General features: G+C 39.3%; 1 protein-coding gene across 1 annotated transcript in view; it reads right to left on the minus strand.

Annotated features, from left to right (window-relative positions):
- Window positions 1–18,517, minus strand: part of LOC125106957 (uncharacterized) — a 118,964-nt gene that overhangs the window by 32,861 nt on the left and 67,586 nt on the right. The window contains exon 3 of the mRNA XM_047741519.1: window positions 231–324. Coding sequence (XP_047597475.1) covers window positions 231–324 — 94 coding nt within the window. The remainder of the gene's footprint in view (window positions 1–230; window positions 325–18,517) is intronic.

An 18,517-nucleotide genomic window follows, 5' to 3' on the forward strand; every position in this document is an offset into this window, starting at 1 on the left:
ATGATCCCAGTGTCCTGGGATTGAGCCCCGTGTCGGGCTCCCTGCTTAGTGGGGAATGTGCTTCTCCCTCTCCCACTCCCCAGCTTGTGTTCCCTCTCTCACTGTATCTCTCTCTGTCAAATAAATAAATAAAATGTTTAAAAAATAAATAAATAAAAATAAACTATTGAAATGCACTAATTTTAGTTAATTGCATTTTATCATGAATATCATTTTATAATTCTACTTACTGTGAGATAATAGAAAATATATATTGGTCTCTGCCTCGCAGTTCTTGGTACAGGCCTTCTGAAACTCTTGTGGTTTCCTGGGTAAGAGGATTGTCTTTCGTTCATGATGTGACTCTGTGCGTGCCCCTGGATGGCCCCTGGATAAAGGTTGGTCACTGGAAAGACCAAGCTATGGTTAGAAGCTTGGAACTCTCAGCCTTGTTCCCTCTCCCCCCATGCACTTGAGAAGGAGAAAGGGCTGAAAATGGAGTTAGTGATCAATAATGCCCATGTGATGAAGCCTCCATGAAAATCATAGTGGTGTGATGGAGAGCTTCCAGGTTGATGAACATTTCCATGTACTAGGAGGGTAACACACCCCAGCTCCCTGGGGACAGAGGCTACTGTGCCCCCACCCTTCTCAGACCTTGCCCTATGTATCTCTTCATCTGGCTGTTTATCTGTATTTTTTATCATGTCCTTTAATAAAAAAAATAAATAAATAATGTCAACAAATGTTAAGTGTTCCCTGAGTAATTGAGAACTGTTGTAGCAAATAATCAAATCCAAGGGGGACCATGGAAACCTCTGATTTGTAGCCAAGTGAGACAGAAGTTGTGGATAACTTTGGGACCTACTACTTGCTCTTAGCATCTGAAGTTGGGAACATTCTTGTGGGACTCAGCCCTTAACCTGTGGGATGTTATGCCATCTCCAGGCAGATAGTGTCAGAATTGAGTTAAATTATTGGACAGCTAGCTGGTGTTGCAGATTTGCTTAGTATGGGGAAAAAACTCATACATCTGGTGAACCGGAATTGTCAGAAGTGAAGTGTTCTCTGTGAAAGGAGAGAAGAAAGACACAGTAGGAAAAACGTAGATTTTTCCAAAATAGTTGCCATGGTTATTGGTGTTGTAGATCTACTGTAGCAAAGAATTATAAACTAAGTGGTTTTCATTAGTTACTTAGTTTAAACAACAGAAATTTATTTTCTCAGAGTTCTGGAGGCCAGAAATCTGGTGTTGGCAGGGGTTCCTTGTCTCTTCTTGCTTCTGGTAGCCCCAGGTGTTCCTTGGCTTATAGCTACATAACTCCAATCTCTACCTTCATTTCACATGTTTTTCTTTCTTTTTTTTTTTTTTAAAGATTTTTGTTTATTTATTTGACAGAGAAAGAGATCACAAGTAGGCAGAGAGGCAGGCGGAGAGAGAGGAGGAAGCAGGCTCCCCGCTGAGCAGAGAGCCCGATGTGGGGCTCGATCCCAGGACCCTGGGACCATGACCTGAGCCGAAGGCAGAGGCCTTAACCCACTGAGCCACCCAGGCGCCCCATTTCACATGTTTTTCTTATCCTATCTTCATTGTCTTCTTATAAGAATACCAGTCATACTGGGGCATCTGGGTGGCTCAGTCGGTTAAGCATCTGCCTTTGGATCAGGTCATGATCCCAGGATCCTGGGATCAAGCCCTGTGTTGGGCTTGGCGGGAAGTCTGCTTCTCCCTTTCCCTCTGCCCTTCCCCTGCTTGTGCACTCTCTCTCTCTCCCCTCCTCAAATAAATAAATAAAATCTTAAAAAAAAAAAAAAAAGAACACTAGTCCTATTCCAGTATGACCTCATCTTAACTAACTATGTCTGCAATAACTCGATTTCCAGATAAGGTCACATTCTAAGATATGAGGAGTTGGCTTCAAATTGTTCCTCAGGGTCACCATTCAAGCCCAAACACCATGGGTTAATTAAGTAACACCAGTTCCCCAACAACATGTTTCAAATTTCACTTACCATGTTATATTAACTGTGAGTAATTGCATAGAGTAAACACTTTGCTGATAGGTCTTATTAAAAACAAGACAACAGGTCCAATATGGAGTCACTTATGCTAACCCCCAGGTCACCAAACTGAGACTTAACTACAGTTTTCAGCTTTCCCAGAAATGGAATTTTAAACCAGTCAATCAGGAAGGAACTGATTAACAGTAGTTCAGTAATCTGCCTAGTTGACTCCTACCATTCCCTAAAGGAAAGTAACCTTGTCATAACCAATCCACTTTTTGCCTAGTATAACTTCTTTATTCCTTTCCCTTATGTCTATAAAAGTCTTTCATTTTCATATAGCTCCTTGGAGCTCCTTTCTATCTGCTAGATTGAATGCTGTTCAATACAAATTGATTTTTGCTCATGTAAACTCAAAATGTATAACATGCCTCAGCTTATCTTTTGATAGTCTACAGTACAAAAATCACCATGTAAATAACAGATATACATCATGATCAGTAGTGACTGGTCATGTCACTTAAAGTCTGTTGGCGATTGATCAGCATGCATATCATGGAAGTAACAATTGTGGTAAACAGCTAACACCCCTAGTACTAAAGCAACAAATGGAAGAGGTCGAAATTGATAAAACCTAGAAATTTAGAGGAGAGGTCCTGTGGAGCTAAAATCTAACCAGAGTTGCTAAAGAGGTGCCACTCAGTTTGTGCTAGCGTCTCTGAGGATCTTGGAAGCACATTAAAATTCATTCTGCCACTGTTGGGATAACCGCACACTAGATTCAGTGCTGCTATGAGAAGGAACTGGAGCTGCTAGCATGAAGAAGCATTGCTGGGATGATACAAGAACCATAATTAGGAAACAGGCAGGAAGGGCAAATCCTTTCTTCTTCCTCTAGACTTGCAGTTTCCTTCTAACACCCTCTATTAAAAGAGCCTAGAATGGAGCCATCTGGCAAAGTAAGATGTCTGAAGAATCCTGGCTTTAGCATCACAAAGCAAAATAAAGAAAAGTTTGGGACTGGAATACAATAACTTAATAACTTGTATGCTACTTAAGGAGCAATAGTGGCAGAGAAATATAAACAGATATTCAAGGTAATGGAATGTGTTTTATTTATCAAAGGAAATTGATAATACTTTTGCCCTAATGTCTCTGGTTGATCAAGAATGTGAAAAGAGATCTAATGATGAAACTTATATGGTTAAAAAAAATGATATGCAGAATAGGAACTTTTATTTGATGTGGTTTCTAAAACTGCAATATCTGATAATAAGGACTGAATCTGAAAAATGGTAATAAATATACTGAAGAAAAAGTTCTGCAAATGTGTTCAGTTCGATCAACCTATCGTAAATAAAATTTTAAAAGGAATTTGTTAATCATCTCCTGCCAAATATTAATGAAAACAGATTTGGCTTTCTTTCTACAAAAATGACCAATTTTGGCCTTGGCAGGTGTTATTTAAATTTAAAAACTTTTTAATATTATTATTATTATTATTATTAAGTAGGCTCCATCCCCAGTGCAGAACCCAATGCACGGCTCCAACTCAAAACTGTGAGATCAAGACCTGAGCGGAGATCAAGAGTCAGACACTTGGGGCCCCTGCAGCTCAGTCACTAAGCCTGCCACTCTTGATTTTGGCTCAGGCCGTGATCTCATGGGTGCAGGGATCAGGCTCCATTCTCAGCTAGAATCTGCTTAAAGATTCTCTCTCTCTGCCCTCTCTTTCTCCCTTTCTCTCCCTCTCAAATAAATAAACCTTTTTTTTTTTTTTTTTTTTTCTAAAAAAGACTCAGATGCTCAACCATCTGAGCCAGCCCAGCACCTGTTAAGGATTTTATTTTTAAGTATGGGGCTTGAGCTTGCAACCCCAAGATCAAAAGTTGTAGGCTCTACCAACTAAGCCAGTCAGGTGCCCCATCAATTAAAAGAAAATTTTTGAATTGTGACAAATTACACATAAAATTTACTGTCTTAACAATTCATAAGTGTATGGTTCAGTAGTGTTAAATATGTTCATATTCATAATCTCCAGAACTTTTCATCATGCAAAACTGAAACTCTACACATCCATTCCCCCTTCTCCCCATCTCCTGGCAATCACCATTCTAATTATTGTTTCCACAAGTTTGACTCCCAAAGATACTTCAAATAAGTATTTGTCTTTCTGAGACTGGCTTATTCCACTTAGCATAATGTTCTCAAGGTTCATCCATGTTGTAGCCTGTGTCAGAATTCTCTTCCTTTTTCAAACTGAATAATATTTCATTATATATGTGTGTGTGTGTGTGTGTGTGTGTGTGTATAATACATAATAATGATGCATTATTTTTATTACACACACACACACACACACACACACACACCACACTTTGTTTATAAATTCCTCCATTGACAAACATTTAGGTTGCTTCTACCTTTTGGCTATTGTAAATAATGCTGCTATGAACATGGATGTACAAATACCTCTTTAAGACCATGCTTTCAATTCTTTTGAATATATACCTAGAAGTGGTATTGCTGAGTCATAGAGCAACTCTATTTTTTGTTTGTTTGTTTGTTTATTTGACGGAGAGAGAGATCACAAGTAGGCAGAGAGGCAGGCAGAAAGAGAGGAAGGGAAACAGGCTCCCTGCTGAGCAGATAGCCCGATGTGGGGCTCCATCCCAGGACTCCGGGATCATGACCTGAGCTGAAGGCAGAGGCTTTAACCCACTGAGCCACCCAGGCGCCCCTCTATTTTTAATTTTTAAGGAATCACCATATTGTTTTCCATCGCAGCCACATCATTTTACATTGCCACCAACAGTACATAAGAGTTCTGATTTCTTCAAATCCTTTGTCAAGGCTATTATTTTCTGGGTTTTGTCTCATAGCAACCATCCTAATGGGTGTAAAATGATATCTCAGTGGTTTTCATTTTTTTACTTGCATTTTTCTAATGATTAGTGATGTTGAGCATTTCTTCATACACTTCTTGGCCATTTGTATATCTTCTTCAGAGAAAGAAGTCCTTTGCCCATTTTTTAATTGGGTTATTGTTTTGTTGTTCTGAGTGGTAGGTATTCTTTATATATTCTGGATATTTACCCCTTATCAGATAATATGATTTGCAATATTTTCTCCCATTCCATTGGTTGCCTTTTCATTCTGTTGGTTGTTTCCTTTTAGTACACAAATGTGGTAAATTTTGATGTAGTACAATTTATTTTTTCTTTTGTTATCTGTGCTGTTGGTGTATACCCATGAAATTATTGTCAAATCCAACATCATGAAACTTTTCTCCTATATTTTCTTTCTTCTAAGAGTTTTATACTTTTAGTTCTCTGATCTTTGATCCTTTTTGAGTTTTTTCTGTATGGTGTAAGGTAAGGGGCCAACTTCATTCTTTTGCATGTGGATAATCAGTTTTCTCTACACATTTGTGGAAAAGACTGCCCTTTCCCTATTGAATGGCTTGGCATCTTTGTCAAAAAATCATTTGAGCCTATGTGTGAGGGTTTGTTTCTAAGATCTCTATCTATTCCATTGGTCTATGTGCCCATCTTTAGGCCAGTGCCATACTTTTGTGATTAGTATAGTTTTGTAATAAGTTTTGAAATCAGGAAGTGTGAGTCTTCCAACTTTGTTCTTCTTTTTCAAGATTGTTTTAGCCATTTGAGGTCTTAAAATTCCATGCGAATTTTTGGATGCATTTATTTCTACAAAAATAAATTTTTTTTAAAGATTTTATTTATTTATTTGACAGAGAGAGAGAGAGATCACAAGCAGGCAGGGAGGAGGCAGAGCAGAGAGCCCGATGTGGGGCTCGATCCCAGGATGCTGGGATCATGACCTGAGCTGAAGGCAGAGGCTTTAACCTACTGAGCCACCCAGGCACCCCTAAAATGTTATTTTTTACCTTCTGCCAGATAGAAAAGATTTATTATCTCATCAAAATAATATTCTATGCTTTGTACTGTATTTAATTATTTGCCACAATTATTTGTCCTTTTACCTTATTAAAAGAGGAAGCTAAAAATGAAGTTTTGTATGCTCTATTTTGTAATTATTCCAACACTATTTTAAGACATACTTGGAAGAACCTCCCAATGATACAAAAGTATAACTTTCTCTTGTTACTTTTATTTTTAAATTTTTAAATAAAAATTATATGCCTATTTAAGGTGTACAAGATGATGTTTCATATACACATACAGAATAAAATAATTAAAACAGTCATTCTAATTAACATATTACTCTCTTCACTTTGTTACCTTTTTGTGTTTGTATTTGTGTTACAAAAACCTGAGATCTACTTTCCTAGCAAATTTCAAGTGTACAGTACAGTTTTATTAACTATAGTCACCAATTTACATTATATCTCTCTAGAAATAATTCATCCTACATAACTAAAATTTGTACCCTTTGGCCAATATCTCACCATTTCCCCCACTGGGGGTAACCACCATTCTTCTCTCTGTTTCTATGAACTGGATTTTAAGATTCTACATTTAAGTGATATCATGCAGCATTTTTCTTTCCATGTCTGGCTTCTTTCTGTGTCTTAGTGTAATGTCCTCCGTGTTCATCCATGTTCTCATAATACTGTGGAAATGGCAAGATTTCCTTCTTTTTAAAGACTGAAAAATAGTCATTGTGTCTATTTCTTTTTCCATTCACCTTGATTGACACTTAGGTTGTTCCCACATCTTGGCTTTTGTGGGGCACAGATATCTCTTTGAGCTACTAATTTCATTTCTTTAAATATATATACCTAGAAGAAAGATTGCTAGAGCATATGATAGTTATATTTTTTATTTTATTTTATTTTATGAGCCTCCATACTGCTTTCCATAATGGCTGTCCCAAATTACATTCCCACCAACAGGGTATGAGTGTTTTCTTTTCTCCAAATCCTTGCCAACACTTGTGATCTTTTTGTTATCATTGAGATTTTGGTTTGCACTTCTCTGATGTTCAGCACCTTTCCTTTGACTAATTTCGAAGTAAAATATTATTAATATAACTACGTTTCAGATACTATGTACACTTTATCTGGAAGAAGATTTGTCAGTGTTCTTACTGCCCCTAATAGTTTCTTGCCTTCAGGAAAACATTGATCAATATTTAATGAAATTGTTATATAGTTTATCTTATAAAGAATTTTATTCTCCATTCTGATATTGTTGGCTTAATATTATTAATTAATTAGAGCCATTCAGTCTCATCATCAACATGGTGGTTTCTGGGGTGCCTGGGTGGCTCAGTTGGTTAAGCATCTGCCTTCAGCTCTGGTCATGATCCCAGGGTCCTGGGATTGAGCCCTGCATTGGACTCCCTGCTCAGTGGAGAGTCTGTTTCTCCCTCTCCCTCCCCCTGCATTTGTGCTCACTCTCTCTCCCTCTCACTCACACTCTCTGTCAAATAAATAAATTGAAATCCTTAAAATAAATAGATAAATTGGGACACCTGGGTGGCTCAGTTGGTTAAGCAGCTGCCTTCGGCTCAGGTCATGATCCCAGCGTCCCGGCATCGAGTCCCACATCGGGCTCCTTGCTCATCAGGGAGCCTGCTTCTCCCTCTGCCTCTGCCTGCCATTCTGTCTGCCTGTGCTTGCTCTCTCTCCCTCTCTCTCTGACAAATAAATAAAATCTTAAAAAAAAAAAAAGATAAATAAATAAATAACAACATAAAGAAAACCCCCAAACAAAACAAAACATGGTGGTTTCTGCTTTTCTCTCATGCTTGCCTAAGGGATTTGCCATATGTTGCAAGCATTAATTGCTGAGCACCAAGGCATCCCTGTACCAGGTACTCTAATTATTAATGCAGCAGTGAATAGACTCATCAGTACAGGCTTCTGAGCTAGCATTGTTTACACCTTGTCAGATTGTATTTGAGGACTAAACTGGGATTTTCAGATTATTTTTAGATCAAAAGCCATGATTTTGTGAAAGCCTACTAAGCCAGGATCCTATGGAACAAGATCTACATAGAACTGAGTGAACTGATGAGAAAAAACTTAATGTAAGGCCAACAATCATAGGCAATCAATTCAGAATGTTATGACAGCTAGTTGAGAACCCACACATGGGCTATAGGATTGCTCAGCCACAGGGCCCTGTCTTAGTGCCAGCTGGTGTTCTCTTTTCTTCTTTGCTAAGTAGGCTGTAGCCTTCTTTCTCACATTCAGATGCTGTCCTGTCTTACTTTTTTGTCAGTCTCTGAGGACAAATCTAAGACAGGGGATTTTTCTCTTTAGGAGTCTTGTTGTTAATCACTACCACGAACTAAATTAGCATAAAAAACCATGACAGAAAAAAAGGAAGCTGCAATGCTCCTACAGTAGACTAGTTTCAAACTTTGTAAATGACAAGTGGAAAACAATTCATGGATTTCTTTCCCTCTGCTTCTCTCCAGTGGGGATGAGAGGAATGGGGAGGGTGGAGTTTTCCTCCTACTCTGCCTCTTTACTCCAATTTAGACGTAAATGAGACCTGATGATAAAATCCTAGTGCAAGAGTAGGTATCTCTTTGGTGCAAGTGGCAATTTGCATTTTCTAGAAGCCCCAGAACTTTTCCTTGCCCAGGCAAAATCCTTTTGCAAAGTGGAGAGAATATAATGTCAAGGGAAGTAGTTACCTCCTTTTGGAAAGAATGGAAGAAAAAAAATTTCAGTTGCAGTTGAAATTTGAAGTGCAAATTTTGAAAGAAAAAAAAATTGAGCTCAAGAGGAGCTAAAGAATACTGATTTTGGAAAATTTTACCCAGTGATACGAGAACTCACTTTAAGAAATTACTCACAAATTCAGGTGACATTGGGTTCTGAGTATCTCAGAAGTTCCTTTTGGGAGCAGTTCCTTTTGGGATAAAGGAATCTCCTTGGTTTGGAGTCAAAAAACACCTTGTTCTTCTATGACTAAAGAAGTTATTCTGGTATTAAGGGATGCCTGGCTAGCTCGGTTGGAAGAACATGGGAATCTTGATCTCAGGGTCGTGAGTTTGAACCCCATATTGGGTGTAGAGATGACCAAAAAGTAAATAAATAAATAAATAAACGTTTAAAAAAAGAAATTGTTCTGATATTAAATAAGGGGTACTACCTGATACCTGAACTACATGAAAACAATATTTTGTGTGATTCTGTAGCAAAGTGAATTTAATAATTCAAGATTGCAACTTAACTACCAGGAGAGCAGTGGTTTGGAGCGTGAAACAGGTGAAGCTTATGTTTGGCATCTTCTCCTTTCTAATGTCTTTATCCCTTTCAAGTTTCTTTGTTAGACAACATCTTTTATTTTCCAAGTCCTTCTCAGATAATTTTTAGTAATGTTCTTTCTTTCTTTCTCACTTATTAATAAATTGAAAATGAATTCTTAAACACCAAAATACATGAAATGGTAAAGGAAAGACTAGTGGTGGAATTCAGGCAACATGGCAACCTGTGAGAGAAAGAGCTCTATCTGAATGCCTCATATTCTAGTGTGTGAGTGAACCTTTCTGTTTCCAGCTTCTGCTCAGGTATCTTATTCACTGCCACACATCTACAATTAGGATCGGCTCACTTACTATTTAAAGTATTGGACGTGTGTTAAATTCTTATTATTGTTCTCTCTTTCAAACAAAATATGACAGGATCTATCATTAGTTATTTATATCTCGACTGAAGCCTGTTCACATTAGTCTACCACTCTCAGACTTAATTGCATTTATCTTCTACTTGTCACAAATCTTCATCTAACAGACCTGGATACCTAGCCCGTGACCCTGATGCAGACTTGATTTAGTAAAATAATCCTAATTCATGATGAATAATTCATGGTGAATAAAACTAGACACTCTAATCCCAAAGGAGGACATCACATGCAGAGCTGAGGCGTCTAGCTGCCATAGTCCTGAGATGGGCACCATATGCACAGTAGGTCACTTCCAACCTGTTCAGTGCTTACACTGCTGATTAACCCAGGAATCAGTAGCCAGTGATACCACTCTCGAGAATTTGCTTTCCTAATATGGGCAGATACAGTTTATGATCTTTTAATGTCAAAGACTATCCCATTTTTTCTCCCTAAACCTCATTTCCAAGAGCCGACTTAAGTGCCCAAATGGATTCTGCACTTGGCAGTAACACTTTTTCACTAAGTTCTCAATTTTTGGTCTCTAATTTTTTTTTTCTTTAACACCTTCGTGAAATAAAAGGCTTTATCTCTTTTCAAAGGAATTTTAGGTATCAAGGGTCAGAAAGAAAAGTATTGGAGGAGTAGAGTTAGTGAGTAGGGTAACCTTTCCATAGTCCCCAAAATGTTACTTAGCTGACCCCATGATTGTATGCAGTTGAGAGTCACTAGATCTTCCATTTTACCATTAGCAAAGAATTGGTCAGATTTAAAATGGTGCTCTTTGTGTTATTAAAGCAATATTAATTTGTATTTGCTCTCCATATAGAAAATTATACTATGGAATATACTTATTCATACTGAACATTATACCCTCAGAGGTACAATAACTATATCATTGATCTTTGCTTTACATTTATTGTTTAATATTCATGAAATATGATAATATTATGAACTTAAGAACTTATAGAGAACATGAGCTTTCTTCCTTAAAATTCCACTCCAGTTTTCTTTATGTATATAGTTTGTACCTTAAAATTTCTTAAATTGTGAAGTAGCTTCCTACTCACAATTATCAGCTGAGTTTTCTTGTGCTGATGATGAGAACCAAAGAATGGATGGTTGGGTTTCACTTCTATATACTAAACAGAAAAGATTATTCATTGAAGGTGGGGGAAGCTATGCATGTATGGGGGCAGGAGGTACATGGGAACTCTCTGTACTTTCCCCTCAATTTTGCTGCAAACCTAAAACTGCTCTTAAAAAAGTCAGTTAAAAAAAGAAGTTATCCTAGTGGGAGTGAAACAAGCACCTCGGTGGGGTCTTCCATGGGTCACATTTTGACACAAAAAATGTTAACATTTATCCAATTCTTTTTTTTTAATCTTTTTTTTTAAGATTTTATTTATTTATTTGACAGACAGAGATCACAAGTAGGCAGAGAGACGGGCAGAGAGACGGGCAGAGAGAGAGGGGGAAGCAGGCTCCCCGCCGAGCAGAGAGCCCGATGTGGGGCTCGATCCCAGGACCCTGAGATCATGACCCGAACGGAAGGCAGAGGCTTTAACCCGCTGAGCCGCCCAGGTGCCCCACATTTATCCAATTCTTAACTTTATGATTGTCACCGCGCTGTATGATTCACATGCCATAGCCAACCAAGACTGTTCTTTGTCACCAGATATCTATTCTTGTCTTCCCCTTAGTAATAAAACATTTGTTTTCTAACTGCCCTTGCAAGTAGGTATGCCAAATAACTAAATTTCTACCCATAGAACAGAACTGAAATTGGTGAGTGCTTTTTCTGGGCAGTATACCCAAAGAGAGAGAGAATACTTTTTTGTCTGTTCCTTCTAATAGCTTGGCAATTCAGTGTATTTCATTCCTAGCGGAAAGCATTTCTTTCAACTAGGTGTTGCCATAGAACTGAGTTCTATCCAACAGGTGTAAGCAAAAGGAGTATTCTGGACACTTCTGGAAAATTGTCGTTAAAGGGAGAAGGCATGATCTTCTTCACATCTTTCTCTGTCCATTAGCTAGAAGCTTTGGGTTTAAAAATGTTTGAGGATGGAAAAGTAACAAGATAAAAGATAAAAGAATGAGTCCTTGAGGACTGGCACTGCTCTCAGGCCCTGTCCCATTAATTTCCAACACAATATAAATAAAAGAGAAGAAACTTCCATCTAATTGAACTATGTGTGATTTTTAGGTTCTTTTCTTTCTTTCTTTCTTTCTTTCTTTCTTTCTATGATTTTATTTATTTATTTGACAGAGGGAGAAAAAACACAAATAGAGTGGTGGGCAGAGAAGGAAGCAGGCTGGTGCTGAGAGCCCAGTGGGGGTTGGGGGGCCAACACTTAATACCAGGACCCTGGGATCATGACCTGGGCCGAAGGCAGATACTTAACTGACTGAGCAACCCAGGTGCCCCTGTTTTTAGGTTTCTATGTTTCATGCTAAATGGATACCCAAGAGACAAAGGATTAAGTATTTGAAAGTGGGGCACTGTGCCTAACAAAAACTGAAAATATGGCATGGTACTGACTTAGAAGTTGGGCAGCAGGTGGTATAGACTCAGTATTGCAGAATAATCAGTTGGTGGTAAATATTTCCCTGCTTTCACTTGAAAAGGACACCATGTGCTGACTGAGGCTGTAGCTGTAAGGGGAAATGATAGGAAAAATTAATGATTTTTGTGTGTATTGACAGCTTCTTGACACTTTTAGCAAAACCTTACAGGCTAGAGACATACAGTACAGAACCAGAAATGGAAGGCACTACAGAATTGCTAAAAGAGCTGCTTTCTGCCTAAGCCCTGCCATCTAACTTGATAATTTGGACCTTTCAGGGATGAAAAGGGCAACTGCTTCTGCAGCCCAAACTGAACCAATTATCAGCAGTGGCTAAAAACCTGCAGCTTTAGCAGGAGATAAAACTAGTGCTTCATCGTACAAAAGCATCAACCAGCTGGCAAAGAGTCGATTAAGGGTTCTTTCTTCCCACTCAAGTCTGTTTTAAATGACTTCAAGGTAGCCATTAAATTGAAGGAGGAAATGGATGGGCAGAATACTATAACCAATGAGTACAAGACCACTCTTTAGGCTTAAAAAAAAAGGGATACCTAGAAGTCTTGGCTATGATTATAAGGACAAGGAATAACTGAAAGTAAATAAAAAGAAATTCCTATTTGAAAGAATTATATTGCCTGCAAGGAGGAACTTCTGAGCTAGCAAAGCAAGAGACTATAGGGCTAGAGTGGTCTTTTAATCACTGACTGGGTGGCTTAGACAATAGAAATGCATTTTCTCCCAAGTTTTGGAGGCCAGAAGTTCAAGATCAAAGTATTAGCAGGTTTGGCTTTCTTGAGGCATCTCTCCTTAGTGTGCACAGCTCTCTGTGTCCTCAAATGGTCTTTCCTCTGGTCTCTCTCTCTATATCCTTTTTTTTTTTTTTTTTTTTTTTTAAGATTTACTTATTTAGGGGCGCCTGGGTGGCTCAGTGGGTTAAGCCGCTGCCTTCGGCTCAGGTCATTATCTCAGGGTCCTGGGGATCGAGTCCCGCATCGGGCTCTCTGCTCAGCAGGGAGCCTGCTTCTCTCTCTCTCTCTCTCTCTCTCTCTCTCTCTGCCTGCCTCTCTGTCTACTTGTGATCTCTCTCTGTCAAATAAATAATAAATAAAATCTTTAAAAAGAAAAAAGATTTACTTATTTATTTGACAGGCAGAGATCACAAGCAGGCAAAGAGGCAGGCAGAGAGAGAGGGGGAAGCAGGCTCCCTGCTGAGCAGAGAGCCCGATGCGGGGCTCGATCCCAGGACCCTGAGATCATGACCTGAGCCGAAGGCAGCGGCTCAACCCACTGAGCCACCCAGGCGCCCCAGGGAACCACCGTTTTGATCTCATTTAGCTTTAAGTACCTCCTTAAAGATCCTATCTCCAAATACAGCCACATTGGGACATTAGTGCTTCAGCATATGATTTTGGGGGAGATACATTCAGTCCATAAACAAGGACAGTAAGTGAAGGAGTTTAAGCAGAGACAGAACCAAGGGATGCCTGGTAAGCTGACAAAGGAACTCTATTTTTAGGCCAAGGAGTCTTTGTAATTCCTGCCCAGCAGAATTTGGTAACTCCTATAGACCAGTACCAGTGAGTGTTGTGTGAAAGTTTCCCATCTTTCCCTTATGCAACTGGAATTTTAATTAAGATTATCCTATACCTGTCTCACCATTATATATTGAGTTTGAATGAGGGAGCAAGGCAAATAACTTCTAGGTTGTGGATTTCTGGGCTGTGAGCAGCCACATCCTGCCATGATGGAGATGATACAATGTCATCCAGAGTTTCTGAACTTTGAGCTTAATGCAGTGACCAGATGGCACTTTGGTACTGGGTCTCAAAGGGACAGAGTCTCTATGTGGAAAGAAGGAGCAGGTTGATGAGTAGGTTGTGGCAAAAACAGCTATTTACCCCCTGATACTTATTTTCTCCCTCTCTCAAGTGTTCGCTAGGTATGAGTTCCTGAAATAAAGATCATATTTCCCAGCCTCCCTTGCCGCTGCGTGACTTTTCCAGGAAGTGCTTTAAAAAAAGCATCTTATTTTTTTCTCCTTCCTTCTGACTGGAATGAGGACAGGAGTTTTGGAGTTTCATTACCCCCTTAGACTGTAGAGTAAAGCTGCCTGCTATGGATAGCAGTGCAAACAAATCTAAAAGAGCTACATCCTTGTCACTGTGGAATGACCACCTCTAGGCTTCTGTTACATGAGACAGAAATAAACTATACTTTTAAAGCCACTGTTATTTGGGGTATGCTGGATTGTTCTGTTGTCAGTTTGGCTAATCTGGGAAGTATGTTTCCCAGAGTCTCTTCCCCTGTAGGATTCCAGGTTTGGATTCACCACAAGGAGACTTTGCTCATGATTTCAGAGGCAGAAGTGAAATAGTAGCCGTGTCTCCCTGCGGTCTTTATTATCCCACGTGTTGATGAGCCAAGGTCAAGGTGCTCACAGTGGATCCAACTTGTTCCCTCTCCTCTGTTCTACACCAGGCTCTTCTTTCTAACTGCTAGGCGAGAAAATCAGTAACAGCTGCAGACCCACCACAGACACTTAGCAGTAGACACGTAAAGATTGTGTCTACAGAGGGGGGTCTGGGTGGCTCAGTGAGTTAAAGCCTCTGCCTTCAGCTCAGGTCATGATCCCAGGGTCCTGGGATGGAGCCCTACCCACATTGGGCTCTCTGCTCTGTGGCAAGCCTGCTTCCCTCTCTTTCTGCCTGCCTCTCTGCCACTTATGATCTCTGTCAAAAAAAAAAAAAAAAAAAAAGATTGTGTCTATAGAGACGTATAGCTTCCCACAGAGTGCTCAGTGAGCACCCCCGTCTTAGTCCCACTTTCGCTGATAGAGGTGTTGGCTTCTCAGATTTCCTTGCAAGCTTCAACTTACCCAGTGACTGAAGGGCTTTGGAGGAATTGTTTGGTGACTATTCCTCCAACTTCTCCTTCCAGATCTTTGCTTCCTCAGTTCCTCCCAAAGTGTGTAAGCTCTAATTCCTATAATAAGTCCCTTTACTAATAACACAGAGGGGCTCTATCCCTCACTGAACCCTCACTGACCTATTAGGTTTTAAAACATATGTAGACAACTTTTAGGGGTGCCTGGGTGACTCAGCAGTTAAGTGTCCAACTCTTGGTTTCGGCTCAGGTCATGACCTTGAGGTTGTCAAGCCCCACGTCAGGCTCTGTGCTCAGTGCAGACGGAGTCTGCTTCAGATTCTCTCTCCCTTTCTCTCTCATTCACTCTCTCTCAAATAAATAAATAAAATCTTAACAACAACAACAACAAAAGACATATAAAGACAACTTTTATCCCAAGGGAGTCATATACATGAACTTGTTAAATCTTCCTAAGAACCTTTGGAAGGTAGCACTGTTATGATCTCTATTTTATAGATGTGGAAATAGGTTTAGAGAAGTTAAATAGTATTATCATTGTCATGAAGTGAGTAAGTGATAAAGCCAAATTTGTAACCCAATCTACCATCTAAAGCACAAGAGCTTAACTACTACATCTTCATATATATACATCTACTATCCAAGAGTTCTACTCTGATTCTTATCCCTTCTGGCTTTAGTGTTTTCATGTTGAGAGTTGTTGTGCTACCTGACCAGATGTATATGAGCAACAATCAATAAAGATTACCAATATGTCATCAGGGTTCAGTAAATAGCTTGGGAAATAATCAGTTTTATTGACAGTTTATTTGTCTATTTACACTGCAGTTCCCCAGAAAATCAAAATCCCTGATTAAATAGAGCTCCATTCCAGGCAAGGGCTAGAATCCATTTTTTTGATTTTGTTTAATGTTCAAAAGCTGAGGAAATATTAATGCCGTACCTATGACATATGGCCTACTGAAGCAGAAATCTCATGACCTATGACATATGGCCTACTGAAGCAGAAACCTTAGGCTAATCTGCCATAATCAATTCTTCTGTATGTGTTTGGGGGGGGTGTATGTGTGTGTATCTAAAAAGGGATTCAGGGCCCCTGGGTGGCTCAGTGGGTTAAAGCCACTGCCTTCACCTCAAGTCATGATCTCAGTGTCCTGGAATGGAGCCCCGCATCGGGCTCTCTGCTCAGCAGGGAGCCTGCTTCCCTTCCTCTCTCTCTGCCTGCCTCTCTGCCTACTTGTGATCTCTGTCTGTCAAATTAAAAAAACAAAACAAAACAACAAAAAAAACCAAACTTGAAAAAAAAGAATAAAATCTTTAAAAAGGGATTCATTCTTTTTGTTTTGTTTTTTAAAATATTTTATTTATTTATTTGACAGAGAGAAAGAGATCACAAGTAGGCAGAGAGGCAGGCAGAGAAAGGGGGGGAAGCAGGCTCCCTGCTGAGCAGAGACCCTGATGTGGGGCTCCATCCCAGGACCCTGAGATCATGACCTAAGCTGAAGACAGAGGCTTAACCCACTGAGCCATCCAGGTGCCCCAAAAGGCATTCATTCTTAAAATGTTTATAAAATCATCCTGAATTCAAGAGTTTCAAAACAACTCTTTAAAGAAGACACATTTGTGGGACACCTCGGTAGCACAGTTGGTTAAGCATCTGACTTGGTTTCAGCTCAGGTCATGCTCTCAGGCTCATGAGATCAAGCCCCACATTGGACTCCACACTCAGTGCAAAGTCTGTTTCAGATTCTCTCTCCCTATACCCCTGTTCCTCCCACTCATGGTCGCTCTCTCTCTCTTTCTCAAATAAATAAATCTTTGAAAATAGATAAATAGGGATGTCCGCTAGGCTCAGTTGGTTAAGCTTCTGCCTTTGGCTCATGTCATGATCCCAGGGTCCTGGGATCAAGTCCTGCATCTGGCTCTTTGCTCAAAGGGGAGGCTGCTTCTCCTTCTGCCTGCCTCTCTCCCTGCTTGTGCACTCTCTGTCTCTCTGACAAATAAATAAATAAAATATTTTTTAAAATAAGGAAAAAAAGACACATTTGAGTGTAGACATATTTGCATACATTTTGGCCTTTTGTCTCAACATTTTAGTGTGTATTTCCTAGAAACAAGGTTATACTCTTATATAACCTCTGTACAGTAACCTAATTAAAAAATGTAACATTGATACTTTATTTTATGAATCATATTCTGATTTTATCCCAGTAATTCCTTTATGGTATTTTTTTTTCTTCAAGGACAGGGCCCAGGATCACATGTTACATTTAGTTGTCATGTTTCTTTAGTTTCTCTCAATCTGGAAAAACTTGTCTTTTTTTGCTTTTCATAACACTGACATTCTTGAATAATCCATTCTATTTTATAGAATGTTCCTCAGTTTGGATTTGTCTGATGTTTCCTCATGATTTGATTCAGGTTATGCATTCCTGATTGAAAAATAACAAAAGTCATGAGCCCTTCTCAGGATACCAGACATGGTGGAAACACTATCTAATACTTGATTTTTCCCCCCTTTAAAAAAAAACAAAAAGCACTTTAATCACTTAAGTTTCATGTTTTAAAAGCCAAGTTTTTTCTTAAATGTATATGCCTTACTTACAAATATCAGGTTTGAATTTAAGTCTAGGAAATTTTTGTGATCCATTTTTATATTTGAAGTATAGTTGACATACAATATTACATTAGTTTCAGGTGTACAACATAGCAAGTTAGCAATTACATACATTATGCAATGTTCACCACAATAAGTGTAGTTACCATCTATCACCATACAAAATTATTACAATATTATGCTTGGTTTTGTTTTTGTTATTTTCCATTTTGGCACATATAATTCCCGCCCTCCTCCCCCAAACCCAGCCACAATCAATTCTGAAACAACAAAATAATAGGTCAGAGCTTGACACTGGGGTGTACATAAAAAAAGAGGTCAGACCTCTGGCACATTTGGGGGATTTACAGGGAAGGGAGAAGGAAGGTTGGCAACATGGAAAGTTGCTATAAAGTACTTTTGAATTCTCTTAGATCTCAGTACTTTTTAGGGAGCAGTCCTCATTTTTTTTGCCCAATGTGGAAGAAACTGTCAGTTCTGTGCTCACATACCTACAATACTTACTGTTTCAATGCATGCAGACAGTTGTCCTAATGCTAGCATTATGACTCTGCCTGAGGGTTTTCTCTCAGCCCAGGTGCAGAGTAGGTTCTAAGTACTTTGGAATTAATAACCCTGGGAGCAACCCTCAGCTAATGACTAAAAAGAATTAGAAGATAACCAACCCAGCCTCCTCTCGCCTGGGTGGGACAACTCCCAGAGGCTCCCAGCAAGACTGGGCCTCAATTGCCCCAGTGCAATTGCTAATTAATGTAACTAACTGGTCGAGGCTTCCTCCCACCCTCCCTCGTCTTACTTTCCCACTCCCCTATCAGTGCTTCCTAGGACCACCTTTCAAACTGCTTGGATTGAAATCTTTTAGT

This window comes from Lutra lutra, chromosome 8 (assembly GCF_902655055.1).
Source record: "Lutra lutra chromosome 8, mLutLut1.2, whole genome shotgun sequence".
Lineage (NCBI taxonomy): Eukaryota > Metazoa > Chordata > Mammalia > Carnivora > Mustelidae > Lutra > Lutra lutra.